The 15,013-nt window shown below is 49.7% G+C and overlaps 1 protein-coding gene across 2 annotated transcripts in view; it reads right to left on the bottom strand.

The window, feature by feature from the left end:
• COL5A1 (collagen type V alpha 1 chain) overlaps positions 1-15,013 on the bottom strand; it is a 131,114-nt gene that overhangs the window by 45,799 nt on the left and 70,302 nt on the right. For both annotated transcript variants that reach the window (XM_062641076.1, XM_062641077.1), the window contains exons 12-21: positions 11,512-11,586; positions 9,919-10,011; positions 8,072-8,128; positions 7,879-7,932; positions 7,221-7,274; positions 6,369-6,422; positions 5,473-5,526; positions 4,521-4,574; positions 3,073-3,117; positions 761-814 (exon numbers count right to left, since the gene is read on the bottom strand). In XM_062641076.1, coding sequence (XP_062497060.1) covers positions 761-814; positions 3,073-3,117; positions 4,521-4,574; positions 5,473-5,526; positions 6,369-6,422; positions 7,221-7,274; positions 7,879-7,932; positions 8,072-8,128; positions 9,919-10,011; positions 11,512-11,586 — 594 coding nt within the window. The remainder of the gene's footprint in view (positions 1-760; positions 815-3,072; positions 3,118-4,520; positions 4,575-5,472; positions 5,527-6,368; positions 6,423-7,220; positions 7,275-7,878; positions 7,933-8,071; positions 8,129-9,918; positions 10,012-11,511; positions 11,587-15,013) is intronic.

Genomic DNA, 15,013 nt, shown 5'->3' with positions numbered 1-15,013 from the left:
GCAGCTGGGGTCAAACAGGTCCTGAGCATCTATTAATGGGGTAACATGGCACATGGTCCACTGGAGATGTCCTGCTGGGGCTTCCCCTGCCGCTGTTTTGCTCTGGGGCTGAGCAGGATACAGGCTGTAACAGGGTGCTTGTACATCTTGGAGCAGATCCTGAACCCTCATTAAATTTCAGCAGGGGTAGGAGCTCAACGTGAAGATGCCTTCACATCCCAGGAGGGATGAAGGGCTTTACAACGCTCCCCGTTACACACTGACCCCTTTAGCCCCAGCAGCAGCCTGGGGTTTGGTTTTTAAGTTCTGGGACTCCAGCGAGCTGCAGTGATTTACGGGAGAGCACCCGTGTCAGTACTCCCAGCAGTGCACAGCAGACAAGGTGACTGTCTCCTGGATAAGAAACAGCACATTCTTCCCTTGGCTTTTGCCCGAAATATGAACAAACTGCTTCAAAGTCCCACCAGCCCTCAGGCAGAAGTTAATGGCAAAGCTGCTGTGTTAATAACTCTCATTCTTCCCTTTCAGCCTGAGCAAGGCATTAATATTTACTCAGGTGCCCCAAATCTTGAGCTGCTTTAAATGGACGTGACACCACTGAAAATGGGGGAGAAAATGGACTTGGAGCTTTAACCGTGTTTTTGAATACCATGCTTTTCATTGCACAGATGTGTGAGATTATGCAGCTGCATTATCTGCTTGGATGACTAACAGGAACAGGGTGTTTTGCCCGAGGAGGGCAGCAGCCCCAGGAACTCACCGGTGGCCCTGGGGGTCCTGGCGGCCCCTTTGGTCCCAGCAGTCCTCGGGGTCCCTGTTGGGGGAAGCAGATGGAATTAGTGATCCTGGAGCCCTCTGTGCTGCTGGAGTGGGATGAGCATCACCAGGGCTGGCACAGCAATGCCCCTGCTGCTTTCGCTGTCCCAGCAGCTCTCCTGGTTTACAAACCAGTAACAGATATCCTGTATGCACCTATCCTTGAGCTGCAAAGATAAATAACACAGGCACAGACACCTAGCATTCTAACCCTAGGATTAGAAGAAGACCTGCTTAAACCACCATTTTATTACTAATGTAATCATACTCCTGGGTTACCCTGTAATGCACACAACGACACAAACCCCTTCACAGCCAAGTCACTCCAGCCAGGGAGTGTCTGAAGGATGACCCGATGCCATTACTGGAGCAATGGGGTTTGCATTCAAATTCTCCCCACATTTAATTTTTAGCACTGACACATCTGTACAACTCAGCAAGGCTGGAAAGGTTTTCAGCCTGCAGCATAAATGTGCATTTCCAAAGGCATTTGGTTCTTCAGCCTTAACCACCCAGGACTCCCGGAATCACGGTGTTTCCTTTCCATTTCTGGCTTTCTCACCAGCTTTAACCTCACATCACCTTCAGGGAAAGGGGCAGGATGGAGCATCGCACTGAATGAGCACAGACACGGCAGGGGACTTGTCTTCATTCAGTAGGAAGCTTTGCAAATACCAGCATCTCCTCTACCTGGAGCCTTCAGGGGGATTTGTAGTAAAAGGAATGGGATGGGGACCTGTGTGCCCTCAGCTGTGAATCTGGAAGCTCACAATTAAACACAGGCCCTTGCTTAAATGAGGGACCATAGGAGAACTCGGGACATTTACAAGGATGGTGCTTGCTCACTGTCCCAGAGCAGAATCATTCCTGACTGATGGGCAGTTTTATCTGTCTGCCCAAATATTATATGTCCCTCTTTTTATGACGCAGAAAGAACAGAGGAATTAAAATGAAATGGTACAGGATAATAAAGGAGACATTAAGACAAAGTCTGATCCTGGATACTGCAGGGATTCTGATCCTGGAAAAAACGCAGCAAAAATTGGATGCATCCACCAGGAAATCTGCCCCTGGCACCAGAGACCTTCATGGGCCACAGCCCGTGCTGATACTCTGCTTGTATCACCCAGTGATGGGAATCACAAAGAAAGGAGCAGGATGAAGAGAAACCAGTTCTGAAGTCCCACCACTGCTTTCAGTTACCAATGAAATTGGGAAGAGCCTCTTTTGGCTGAGGGCAGGCAAAGAGGCAAACGGGCACATTTAGGGTGTAGATATGACAAAAAGCTTCCCCTGGTGCCTTCATTCTTGGCCATCGCAGATATTTTTACTCGCATTGCTGAAATAAACATGACCTTCCCTGCATGCATTACCATCAGTTAAGTTCCTCTTTTGTTACTGTCTTACCTGAGCACATAAATGCTTTTAAGAAGTTAATAACCCAGAAGTTATTGCTTAGACATGTGCCAAGGAGACAGCTCAGTTGATTAATCTTTCCTAGAAGTTCATCAGACAACTTGTCTATGATTTAGTTCCAGTGAGTCCGTAAATGCCAGCCCTTCCCTTTCTCACATGAAGTGTGTCCAAATGTTCCCATCAGTTACTCCCAGGCCACCATGCTGGGCCTCAGAACAACAAAATAAGCCATTCTGAAAGCAAAAGTGATGGGAAATGGTAGATAACCTTCTTTTTGTAACAAAAGAAATGCATTTGGGATGAAATCAGCACCCAACAACTGTACTACACACAGAGATCTGCAGCCAGCCAGAAGCAGAGTTTACCATTGCCAATAAAGTAAAAAATAGTACTGGGGGAAAAAATGTATTTTTAGAGTCTCAAATTGACACCCCAACTGTTTCCTTTCAGGGGTAAGCTCCCTGAAAGCATTTGTTATGCTGCTGGTCAAGAGGTTTTTGTCCAACAGCACCTGCATCTTTTGAACCTTACTGGTACCAAGAAGCTCCCTCCTGCTCTCGCGCTGCCTCAGCAGCTCTGGTGTTCACAGCACGGGGGGCCCAAAGCACCCACAGACTGCAGGTTTCTGCAGTTTCGTGCACTGTGAGGTGAATATTGACCCCACTGAAGTCAGGGCTCAAAGTCCCCTCAAGCTCAGTCCTGTCAGGACTTAAAGGGAGTCACTGAGGACCTCAGCACCACAAGAGCTGTCCCACAGAACCACTAAAACCACTGCTACCATATCAAGACCTTGACCAAAGCAGTGCCACTGTACATCAAGGCAAAGGAGAAGACACTCACGGGTTCTCCAGGTAGACCTCTGGGTCCAACTTCTCCATCATCTCCCTGGTCAGCAGCGAAGGCGCAGAGGGAAATGGCACAAGAGACAGAACAAGGCAGTTATATTTCAGTCACATCGCAGGTGTTTCGCTCTTGTTAAACAGTATTCACACAGAACGCCAGCTTCCCCGGAGTAATAGAGGGGCAGCCGTGCATAAGGCAGGCCTCGTAAGCCTGGAGACTAATCCTGCGTGGGCAGAATTTAGCAAGGATTAGAACTGCTGCAGGGAGACGTCGTAATTCATGTTGAGGTTTATACAGATGGATTTTGGTAACAGAAAGGGCAGTGCGGAAACAACTCTGGGCATGTGAGTTAATAACCACAAGACAGTCCCATGCTGAACGACAGGCGGGTATGGGAGCAGCTCCCTCAATATGACTGAGCCAAATCAGAGCTCCTCAGATAAAGCAGAGGCAGCAAAGGGGTACCTCTTCATCCCTCCACTCCCTATCTCCTTCTGGTGCCCCACGGATCCCTCACGAGGATGACCTGGCTCTTCCCCGAATTGCTTTTAAATCGCCAAACCCTGAGGCTCCCTATAGGAAATCAATGCCAGCAGCCAGCCCTTGTAAACCCTCCTCTTCTGCTGCCCAAATCCATGCTCTTCCTTCCAGCCATTGCCCTCGGAGCTTCTCTCCACACACCTCAAATGGTTTGTTTTGCTCTTTAGGATTAAAGTTCTCCCAACACTCATTCTTCCCCCACAGGACACGGGTTTGGTCTTTTCGCCTTCAAAGCATTTACAGCCACAGCTAATTTCTCCTCACAAGCTCGTGGCGAGGAATGTGTTATTATCTGTGCTTTCCAGAGGAAACAAACAGCCAGAGGTGGAGAGAAAACATCGTGGAAGGGGATTAGAGCAGGGGAAATCCATACCCGCTCCTCTGGTTAAACCACAAGCTCCTCGCAGGCACTGCTTCAGCATTTGCAATCTCTCCCCTTAAACCAGCCCTTCTAGACCTACAACCACTTAATGTGAGCTTTGCTAAAGGCCTGTGACTATTGACTAAACAGCGTGGAAGGAGAAGGGAACAATTTAATCTTTGATTCCCCTTCAGTCTGGAATTTCTATTCCCCAAGCCTTGCTGCAATCTGCTGGGTCTTTGAACATCAGAGCTGATGCTTGCTCACCTGGAAGATGATCATTTTTCTTTTGTTATTTCATTCTTTTAAGAAGACCTGGCTTTTCTGAGCAGATCTTTAAACACAAATTCTCCTTTTCACTTCCTCTCCCACCTCCCTGCTCCCTCCCTCTCTCCATGGCCATCTGCAGCATCCCCAGGACACGAGGACCAGCAGCAGGAGACCGGCTGCTCTTGCCACGTCTCTGCCCGATGTGGCATCTGCTTCTTGTTTACAGCAGTCAGTTCTGAATTCAAAGGGATTCCCAATCCAGAGACAGACTTACCCTCTCCCCATCCTCTCCGGGTGCCCCAGGGGGTCCGTGGGGGCCTGGCTCACCCTATAAAGGGAAGGGAGAAAAATCCTCAGAGAAGGTGGACACACTCTGGCAATGGAAAACACTGGGGAACACTGATAAACCAGGTGATGGACGTGACTTTTCTGCCTGCCCTGGGTGCTGAAGGTGCCCTCACGGTTCCTTTCCATGTGCTCTCCAAGCAGCAGCTCCCCTGTACCTGCTCGGGCCACGTGTGGGCTGCAGCATGGGCAGACTGATGGCCTCCAGGGTGAGAGTTCATGGGATTTACTGGTAACACTTTGGCAGGGAACTGGGAACTGAGCAGTAGCTCCTTCAGGAGCAGGGCTCAGGCTTTGCAGTTACTGCTTTACCCAAGCCATGCTATTCCATTTCTGGCTGATTAAGCATCTCTCTAAGGCACCATCTTCCCTTTCCCGTGTAGCTTGTAATCATGATGCAATCTCCGCTGCTCAAACACTCCCTTGCTTTATAAAGCCATGGCTGTGTTCTCTAGGGAGGGGAGGCATGAACAGCCTGCCAAAATAACCAGCCTCTTGCATTTTTTCCCCTTTTGTTTAATTATAAAGAGAAAAATCCCATTATAATTTTGGGCAACTTCCATCCACAACCGCACTGGCTGAACGCAGGTTTTGCCCCTTGCTTTATTTTTCAGTCTGCATTTTATTAAGGCAATTTCCCCCCCACCGCCCAGCCTTTCCAAGTTCAATCAGGCCCAGAAGGATCTCGCAGCTTCCTGGGATGCGAATGCTGCACCTGGGAGGGATGCTCTGACACCCCACGTGCTCTGACGGGACATGGTTGCGCTCTCCCAGTTGCACCACTGCGGCTCATCCCCAGCAGCAGCTGTCCTCCTCCCAGCACTCCCCAACCACGGGCTCACTCCAGACAGTGGCCAGAGGACAAGTGGAAGGTAACTTACTCTATTTCCTTTCTCACCAGGCAAACCAGCCAAGCCATCAAACCCTCGGTCACCCTAAAAGAGAAACCAGTTTAGTTCACACTTCCACCTCCTGTTGCGTATCTTTACAACTGGGAGGACAGGCCGAGGTGCACCCGGGGCAATGGGCAGCTCTTGCCTGTTGGCAGGCCCTGGAGCATCGCTCTGCCTCTGCTCACTGCAAATCTCCTTCTCCTTCCCAGTGCTCCTTGTTATTTTGCTTCCCCTTCTTCCCTGCATCCCTCCTTTGAGGGCAGTCGACGCTCATTAAAGCACTTTACCAGATAAATGATTTGCAGTCTCCTGTCTCTATATCAAAACCCCATCTATTCCAGCTTTAAGTATCTACATAATAAAGTACTTAAACCTTCTAATACACGATTCCCTGAGCAAACTTTCTCTGCATTCAATTTCAGTGGCACAGCTTCTTCCTTGCTTGATAACACCAGCAGATCACAGCTGAATGAAGGGATTTTGTCTCAAATAAAACTACAGGGCATTAAAATTCCTCACCATGCCTTCGCCATTTCCTCACCCAGTTAATAGGGTGGGGGGGTTGTAGTTGTATTTTAGGACATTTCCAACTGCTCATTCCTGTTTCTTTTCCATAATTGGCACTCCAAAGTATTTGCTCTCCAACGGCAGCCAAGGGAGCACAGTTCATTCTTAAGAGGATCCAGCAATTAAAAACATGAAAGGAAAACACGGATTGCTATTGTGCCTTCCAGGTGTGCGTCTAACTTCTCCCTCTCAAACATGGAGCCCTGGCACCAGTTCAACCATCTCCTCCAAGCAAGGTGGGCTCCTGCCAAGGGTCCCTCAGCTCACTGCTGAAGAGCAGATGTGGATTCCAAGAGCACATCAGTACATGGAGGTACCTTTGGTCCTGTTTGTCCCGGCATTCCCCGGGCACCGTCGCTGCCAGCTCGTCCCTGCAACAGAGAAAAGCAAAGTCCAACACAAAGGGCAGGGCAGGACCAGGGACATCTGCTCTCTGCTCTGCGGCCGAGTGAAGCTTTATTTAAGCCAGAGCTCTCTGGGGAACAGCTTCCCTTGGGAAGGAAAACGTGCTGGTCTGGTTTGGAAGGAGCATCCCGGGCTCAGCCTGGTGTGAGACACATGGCAGCAAAGCTGCTTCACTACAGGGGATGCTGGGACATGGTCCTTGATTTTAGTTTGAAATCCTCATTTCCCAGCACATTTGAAGAGATGATAATCACTACATTCACAAATCGGAATATGCTCGGGAAAGCCAGAAGTGGGTCACACAAAAGACTTTCTCATTCCTTCCTCTGACAAACCGATGAGCCAGAGGATGGTGTGAAATGGAAATCAGCATCGGGGATGTCAGCAGAGCAGATGAGCACCATTTATACCAGCTCCAGCACCCCCAGGGCCTGGACCCTCCTTGTGCACTACTGAGACCTCGGCACTGTCCAAACCAGCCCGTTGTTCATGCAGCTACAACCTCAACAGCACAGAGGAGAAGAAAACAAGGACAAAAGACGGGGAGCGCGTGCTTGCAGCTCTCCCCACACCACCCAGCCCTTAACTCCCATCCTCATCTGCGCCTGCCCAGATGCACAGAGAGCTCCTGGACAAGGCACCGCTGGCCACCAGCCTGCTCTTGTGCAACGCTCTCGGTGCTCAGGAATTGTTTGGCAGCAGAAACAGTTTCTAGCCGGGAACGCAGCTCACGCAGTCGCCAGCGCAGCTCCCGGGACACTCACCCTGCGGCCTGGCTTCCCTGCCGGACCGGGAGGACCCTGGATGCCTCGTGGACCCTGCAAGGCATCAAGGAGAGAGGAAGAAGTGCATCATCACCCACAGGCACGACAGAGGGACCCAGCGCTGCTGGGGCTGCCCGGGTCACCGGGGCTATGAAACGGGATGTGGAGTCCTCAAGCAGAGCCCATGGCTCAAAATACAGAGGGAAGGCTCAGGACCGACTACCTCTGCACAGGAACTGCACGAGGAAGATTTTGCCCTGCAAGCAGCTCCATGCAGTGGAGACAAATTACTTCCCCCACTATTAGAAAGTGGGAATTTCCCTTTATTCCAGGATTTACAGCTTGGGGGAACAATTTCCTGAACATCAGCAAACTCCTCACACTCCAACCCAGCTCATGCTTACAGGACTCCCCCACGGATGTCTCTGCAGGAAAGGGAAGGGAAGGGAAGGCCATCCACCTGCAGAATCTTACACTGCTAGCTTAAAATTATGTCTCCAGTCTGCATTTGGATACATTTATATGCAAAGCAGATGTTCCCACTCATGCTCAGCTGGCACTGGGTTACTGACTCGCTCCTTCACAACAGCATCTAAAGCAGGGCTTCATGCCCTCCTTTCCCCCAGATCTCCTGGTTGCCCACTATGCCCATACTCACCTGAGGTCCCATTTCTCCTGCTTCTCCCTTTAGTCCTCCGCTGCCCGGGGGTCCCTTTGGACACAGAACAGGATTTATTACATTTTTCCATAGCAGAGCCAGAGGGAAGGTTCACACCATGTTAAAGAGCCATTCATGCAGGTAACGCAGAGCACCCATGGCTCTGCTCATGCTCATTTCCCCGTTCACTTACCATGGGGCCTGGCCGCCCCGTCAGACCCATTGGACCTGCTGGTCCTCTCAGCGCCAGCTGCAACACAAAGAGAAACGTTGCTCACTTGGTGCCCCTGCTTCGCTGCTGCAGCGGGACAAAGCCACCACGGTGCCACCAGCCACATGCTCTCGCCCAGTTTAACCTGGCCTTGAACGCTGCCAGGGATGGGGCACCCATGGGTGTGTACAGACAAACCCTGGCCCAGACCCTGCCACGTGGAGGGGTGAGGGTCCTGCATCTAAACCAGATGTGAATCTGCCTCTGCAGCCCGTATCCCCTTTTCCATCAGACACTATTACATGCATGCTTTTGGCAACAAACCATTTAAGGTAAATATGATCTCAGTCCGGCTTAGGAGGATTTCTTTCTTTACCATCCTGAGGGTTCAGTTTTGGAGGAGTTTTTCCCTTGCTTTAGTTACTACTTAATACCCTGTGAACAGAACAACAATTCCATTTGCACCCGGGGGCTTTTAGCTCCGTAATTAAGGAGTCATGGAACCATGCATCAAGTCAGTAATCCCCATGGTGGGTAATGGGGCTGGTCCACACTTTAAAGCATCACTCAGGCAACTCGCTCCCTCGTGACAATTGAACACTCAAAGAGTTGTAATTATCTGTGTACTCCAGTAATTAAAATCTACCCGCAACTGCACTTGGAATGACATAAATATTGCACAAATGCTACGTGTTGTGGCATCCTTTCACAACACCCCATTAAAAGGGAGATGCTCTGAAATGCAGGCAGCTGGGACAGCGAGTGCTGCCTCATGAAACCCAAATTTAAAGGGAATAAATCAACCTGAAAATGTAATTAACACCGATAACAAGAAAAACTACCCCCCAACAGGAAATAAGATGTCCTTCCCCTGCAGGATTCCTCTTCCATTCCTGCCATATCCTGTAGCTTCCCCACAAAAGTAATTTATTTCCCTTTCTGCTTTGGTATCAGGGTTTTCAGCTGGAATTATCTAACAATAGGTTGAAGTTAACCAAGAAATAGATGGGTTTTTTCCTTTATGGAATTATCCAACTTTTCATCCGCAGCCCAGAAGCCGCCCGGGATTTGTTTGTTTGTTAAACGGAACATCGATTCAAATAACTAAAACCAACAAAACCAAAAGAGAGAAAAAGGATTTGGAGGGAGGGGAGGGAGGCTCTTTGGGCTCTTCATTACAGGCCCAATTTTCAACAAGCAGAAAACAAAGAACAAAACCAGAGAGCCTGAGCAAGCAGATGCTTCTCATGAAGCTCTCATCCGGTCACATTCCCAGCAAAAGAAAATGCTGATGGAAAACTGTGGGCAGGCTTGAAATTAGGAAAATTGGGACTGAGAAGGTAACACCAGACACACAACCCACTGGTATTATCCTCAGAGCAACATTCACGGACCGGAATATGCAGTGGCTGGTGGCATCAGCGCTCTGTACTCTACCTGAATGTGTATAAGGTCAAACTCCTTTGTAAGAGAGGGGTTGGATGGAAACCAGAATGGCATCAGCTAAGCCAAAACCCTTGTTATAAACCTAAAAGGGGCTTGTGCCCCCCAGCTGGGTGGAGATGCCAGTGAGCTTTAGTTCATAGACTCATAGAATAGTTAGGGTTGGAAAGGACTTTAAGACCATCGAGTTCCAACCCCCCTGCCATGGGCAGGGACACCCTTCATTCAAGGGTGAAATAATTTGCTTTTTAGCTTATCTCAACAGCCTGTGCCGAAGCGAGCCCCAAGCACCGTGGACGGTGCAAGACATCTCTGCCACATTTATCCTGCTCCTCCGCTTCCTCGGGCACCTGCTGCAAGAGACATCCCCACCAGCCTTCACTTACCCTGGCCTGCTGCAGGATGGCTTGGGCTTGAGCCTCCTGGGCTGACACAAGAGGTCCTTTAGAGCTGGCATCTCCTCCTCCGCTGAAGCGGAACTGATGGGAACAAGATGCAGAAAGCAGGTCGCAGGGTTGCTGTCCCTCCAGCCTCCCCCTGGCCTGAGCCCTCAACAACCGCTCACCGCGACCAGCCCAGCACCAGAGCTGTTCTTCCAGACCATGCCATCCAAGGGACCACTGTGCCCTTGGGTCACCAGCTCACAGGAACAACCCGACTGATCCCCGTGTCCATACCCACAGAGCAGACTGTACCAGCTCAGAGTAACACGCAGTGAGAGGGACTGCGGGCTCCGGGCTGTAGGGACCTCACACACCACCCCTCAACACAGAACACAAAGCTCTCGCAGGGCTGATGTTCCCCATGTGGATGCTTTTGGCCGGGAGACCCCCGGAGATGGGGTTGCACCAGGTTATTTGGCTCTAGCTGCCTCTTTGCCCCAGGACAAAGGCTGTATTTCTCAAGCATGGCAGTGTGCTTCAAAGAGCAGAGGCTGGCCTATTGTTCAAGCCAGGATCCTTCAGCGTACAAAGGACTTTAAAACCCCAAGCTTTACTGGTTTATTTTCCCAAACTTGAAAGGGAAGGAGTTTTGTGTTTAATTCTGCCTCTGCCACCCCCAACAGCTACAAGCCCACTTCCCGGGACACACACCCTTCTCCTGCTGAACTGCATGTGCATTTGGGGTTTTGCAAGGAGGACCCCGGGCTGCAGAACCTACTTGGACAGTTCCTTCACCTCCATTTCACCCCTGCCTTTCGCTTGGTTGGCGCTAGGTACACGACCACAGGAACTTGGCAAGCAGCTTCAAAGAGATGCAATTTATAGGCCTACAGTTGGTTACTGTAGGGACCAACAAACCTATTGTAATGGCCAGCTAAGCTCCATGTTGAGCACTCGGCCCAAGCTGTCCCAGGCACCCTGCCAGGAGCCTACACAAGTATCACCCTCCCATTTGGAGCCCGGACAAGAGCACTGTGGTTTTTCACTAAAGACTCTTCCCCTTTGGTACCTAACCGCTCATTTGCAGCAGCTGGTTTCCATGGGGTTTTCTCCCATCAGAGCAGACACAGAATATAACTATTCCTTTAAGCATCCCAGGACCAAGAAGGCTGACTTGGTGCTTGCTGGCTTCAATGCACATTAAGCACAGGCCATCAGAAGAGACCAGTTCATTCAGGTGCTTACAACTGTAGCACCTGCTTTGAAGTGGTTTGAGGCAGGAGGAAGGGTTCTGCTCTTGGAATCCTCTTCAGTTGCTTCTTTATGACTCTTATTCTTCAGCACCATGCCCAGTCACAAACACTTGAGCTTATTCATCCCTTCTGGAAGTTTTGACCTAGCTGCCCTGTGCTTCTGACCAATGAAGAAGTTACAGTGCTTTCCAGAAAGTAAATTTACCAGGGCAACCATCTGGACCCATCTTTTCCACCAAGGAAAATGCGCCCTTGATGTAAAAGAGATGGGAGACTTCTACAAGAACAGGGACTAAGCAGTAGCAAAGCCAAGAAGCCAACTCATTTAAATGCTTGTACTTACTGGCAGCATGAGCATTGTCCCTGGTGGTCCTGGCAAACCATCTGCTCCTGGGAGACCCGGGCGACCAGGGGGGCCCTACAAGAAACAAGAGTAGAAATAAACGTCTATGGTGTCATTTTAGTCATGTCCATATGTAAGTAGTCATGGTTGCAAAGGTTAATGTCGTGATACAAAAGGCTCCCTGTCTTGACAGGCAGGTGATGAGTGTGTGGTCATCCCAGTGCCATGCCAGATTTTGTGGAAGCCCATCTGGAACACAGACATTCTCCTTAGTGATTCCCTCTTGTTACATCCTGGCCTCTGTATTTCCAGAGTCTGCCATATGCAATTTTTGAGTGAGCAATTAAAGTCTCTGCAATGTTCCAAGTTAATGGAATCAATGTTTAGTTGGGTCTGTTAAAACCTATTAAAAATATATATGAAACTTCATAACTCAGGTCAGTGAGATAGAAACGTGGAAAGATAAATGCACTTCTGCACATGTTCAGTCGTCTGGGTCATTGCATTTTTCTCTCTTCTGTCTTTCTGTTAGTCCTATGAGGCTACTTCTGTCTACAGTGGAGTGAGTGATCCTGTCAGTGGCTGTAAATCAGCAGGACTCTGAGGATCTCCACGGAGCTGTGCTGATTAACATCAGTTGAGTCTCTTTAACTCAACTAAAGAAACAAGCATGCAGTAAAAGATCTATTGATGGAGTTATAAATAATCAAATATGGCCAATTTTCCTAAGACAGCCCATAGATTATTTGTATTCCCCGTTGCGTACTTGGCAAGAAGTTGAAGTTAATCCAAATTTGCACATCCATCCAACAAGCCTACATGCAATGAGGATGACATCCAACTACTCAATGCGCATGCCTGATCACAGTTTCACAGCAGCTCAAGGAGCTGAAGGCAAGACAGCTCATCACATCCCAGAGAGGCCAAGAGGACCCTGGTGCTGGGTCCATGGCAAGGCAGGCAGCGCTGCCTGGCCAACAGCTCAAGCTCGAGTACTTGGACACTCCCCTAGTCAGTAAACACCAATAATAAACCCTTCTGTGGGGAAGCAGAGCTCTTGGAAGGGCAAGCAACAGGCACCTATGTCAGTTCCTGCTTTCTTTGACCTGCCTGATGCCCTCCAGCCCTTGCAGACACCAAATAAAAGCAAAAATCAAACCCTGCCACAAATCAGAGACATCTATGGACAATCTACAGGGACACCAAAGAGCCAGGCCTTGACCCAGGAAGCTGCACACTCACCCCACAAGGCAAAGGGAGGTGGGTAAAGGTGGGAAAGGGATAAGGGAAACAGAAACATGTCACAAGATCCCTAAAAATCAGAACAGTTTTAAACAACCAACCAACCCAAAGCATCTGGTGTTTTATCCCTGCCCCACTGTCTTCCACCAAGATGTGGGTGCATCTTCTTGTTCCCTGTTCTTCCCTCCCCTCTATGTCACGTTCAACTTCACATTCCCCTCATCACATCCCTCTTTAAAAGGGACCCAAAACACCCAAGCACTAAATTAGAGCCCAGCTCCGGGGTGGGGGTGAAGGGCTGCTGTGCTCCACCCTGCCCCAGCCAGCCCATGCCTGGACCCACACCACAATTACAGGGCAGAGCCGAGGGCTGCACCACAACCAGCCCAGAATAACAGCGCTGCCCAGGGAGCTAGCAGGGAAAGAAAGAAACCCAGCAGCAGGCTGGGTGTTGAAGGGAGCCTGCACAGCACACCGGGGTACCCATTTTTCAGGGCAAGCTCACGACGTTGCATTCACGCTGTTTGCTCAGCCTGGCTGACGCCGGAGCCCTTGACTCCGCTGCTGCGGTGCAGGGGCCAGGCCCATCTGCTGGAGCAGAAGCACAATAAATAATTTAGGCCAGACTCATTTTCTATAATAAACTTCGTTCCCTCTCTCTCTTCTCCTTTAACTCCAAGTCCAGCAAATGATGGATCAGGAATGAGCTTATTTATCTCCCTATACGCACTCTGCCTGACAAACGTCGATGCAATGTTTTGATACATAAACACCTCCCTTTGCTCCACGTTGGGTGTGCGAGGTCTCTTCCTTGTGGGGTGGAGCAGTGGGGGGCAATGGGCTGGAGGAAAATCAACCCCATAAAGCACTTTGTAAATTGAAATTCATGAATGCCTTTCAGAAACGCAGCACGCCAGCCCCTCAGCTGGTGTAAATCTGTGTCACTCATTATGTAAATAGAGATTTGCTGATATATAGCAGCCAGGGATGGGGACTTCAACTTCCATTTGGTGCAGCGCTCTAAAATGCCATGCTGAGTGCAAACACTAATGCAGTATTTCAAGGCAATGTTTACACTGAAACCCCAGTGTTAGTGCTGAGGCTCCTCAGGCAGCAGGCAGTGACGGGGTGCCCAGCAGCCCACAGTACCGAGGGAGCCAGTGTTTGCTTTAAGTGTCTCTCTCAGCCTATTTTTCAGCCCTGGTCAGAAGATTCTGCAACAGAATCCCTTGCAGCATTCGGGGTCTTGTAGGTCCAGCAGTGTTCACTGGTGGTAAAAAGGGCACCCTGAACACATCAAGCCTTTCAGAACCTCAATGAGGATTTTAGGAATCCTATTACACTTCTGAGATGCAAACCTGTCGCTGGGGGAATAAATCCTTTGGGACACAATGACTGTATGGTCTTGGAAGTTACAGCTCTCATTCTGTGATCAGCCTTCCCCATGGACAAGCTGATCAAGCCCAGAGCACCCCGATACCCGGATTTCCAGGCACAGAAGCAGAGCTGGTGCAGAGCTGCAGTTTGCTCTAACGCTGCAGCTCATCACGTTCAAAAGGAGCACATTTCCCCCATTCCACTTTCTTCATTCCAGTGCAGAGCACCCATCACAGAGCTTGCTGGTCTCCTCAGCGCCTTATTTCCTTCTTCCCACTGCTCAGAGAAACCCAAGGCACCCTAAACCGCCCTCCTCCCAGACGAGTCCTCCGAAACCTCCCACAACCAGTGCTCCGCAGCTTGCCCGGTGCCACAAGTTCTTCTTTGCGCTGTGGGATAAACGAACAAACTGACACGACGAATAAAACCGAGCTAAATGAGTGTTGGCCAATATTACCATAGCTGAATATTATTGGTATATTAATTCAGTGCACCTGCCTGATTGCAAATAAGAAATCTTTCTATCAGACGCCGCACACATTGAAGTGTCATGTAAATTCATGAGCTATGTGCAGGGTTAATAATAAACAAATTAAAAGAGGAGCTGCTGTAATTGAAAAGGAGTATTTTAATGCAGTTGCAGCTCCTGGCTCTGCAAGTTCATCAATTCTCTATGCACAATATGCTGTATTACATTCTGTTCTGGCCACACAAAAAAGCAGGATATGCTAGAATGTAAATCACGCCTCGTTTCAGGGTGTGGAGCAGCATCTTCGGGGACAACGTGTCTGCTGCTGCCTGGCTTTGCACGGCCACTCCACAGGAGCCTGGCCAAACGCCTGCATCTGCCTGGACCAAGGGCGGGAGCACAGACTGCCTGCAG

This window comes from Pezoporus occidentalis, unplaced genomic scaffold (assembly GCF_034315485.1).
Source record: "Pezoporus occidentalis ecotype Australia unplaced genomic scaffold, CSIRO_AGI_Poc_V1 ctg68, whole genome shotgun sequence".
Classification (NCBI taxonomy): Eukaryota; Metazoa; Chordata; class Aves; order Psittaciformes; family Psittacidae; genus Pezoporus; species Pezoporus occidentalis.
Note: the sequence above shows the minus strand (reverse complement) of the source record. Positions and strands in the feature narration are given on the sequence as shown.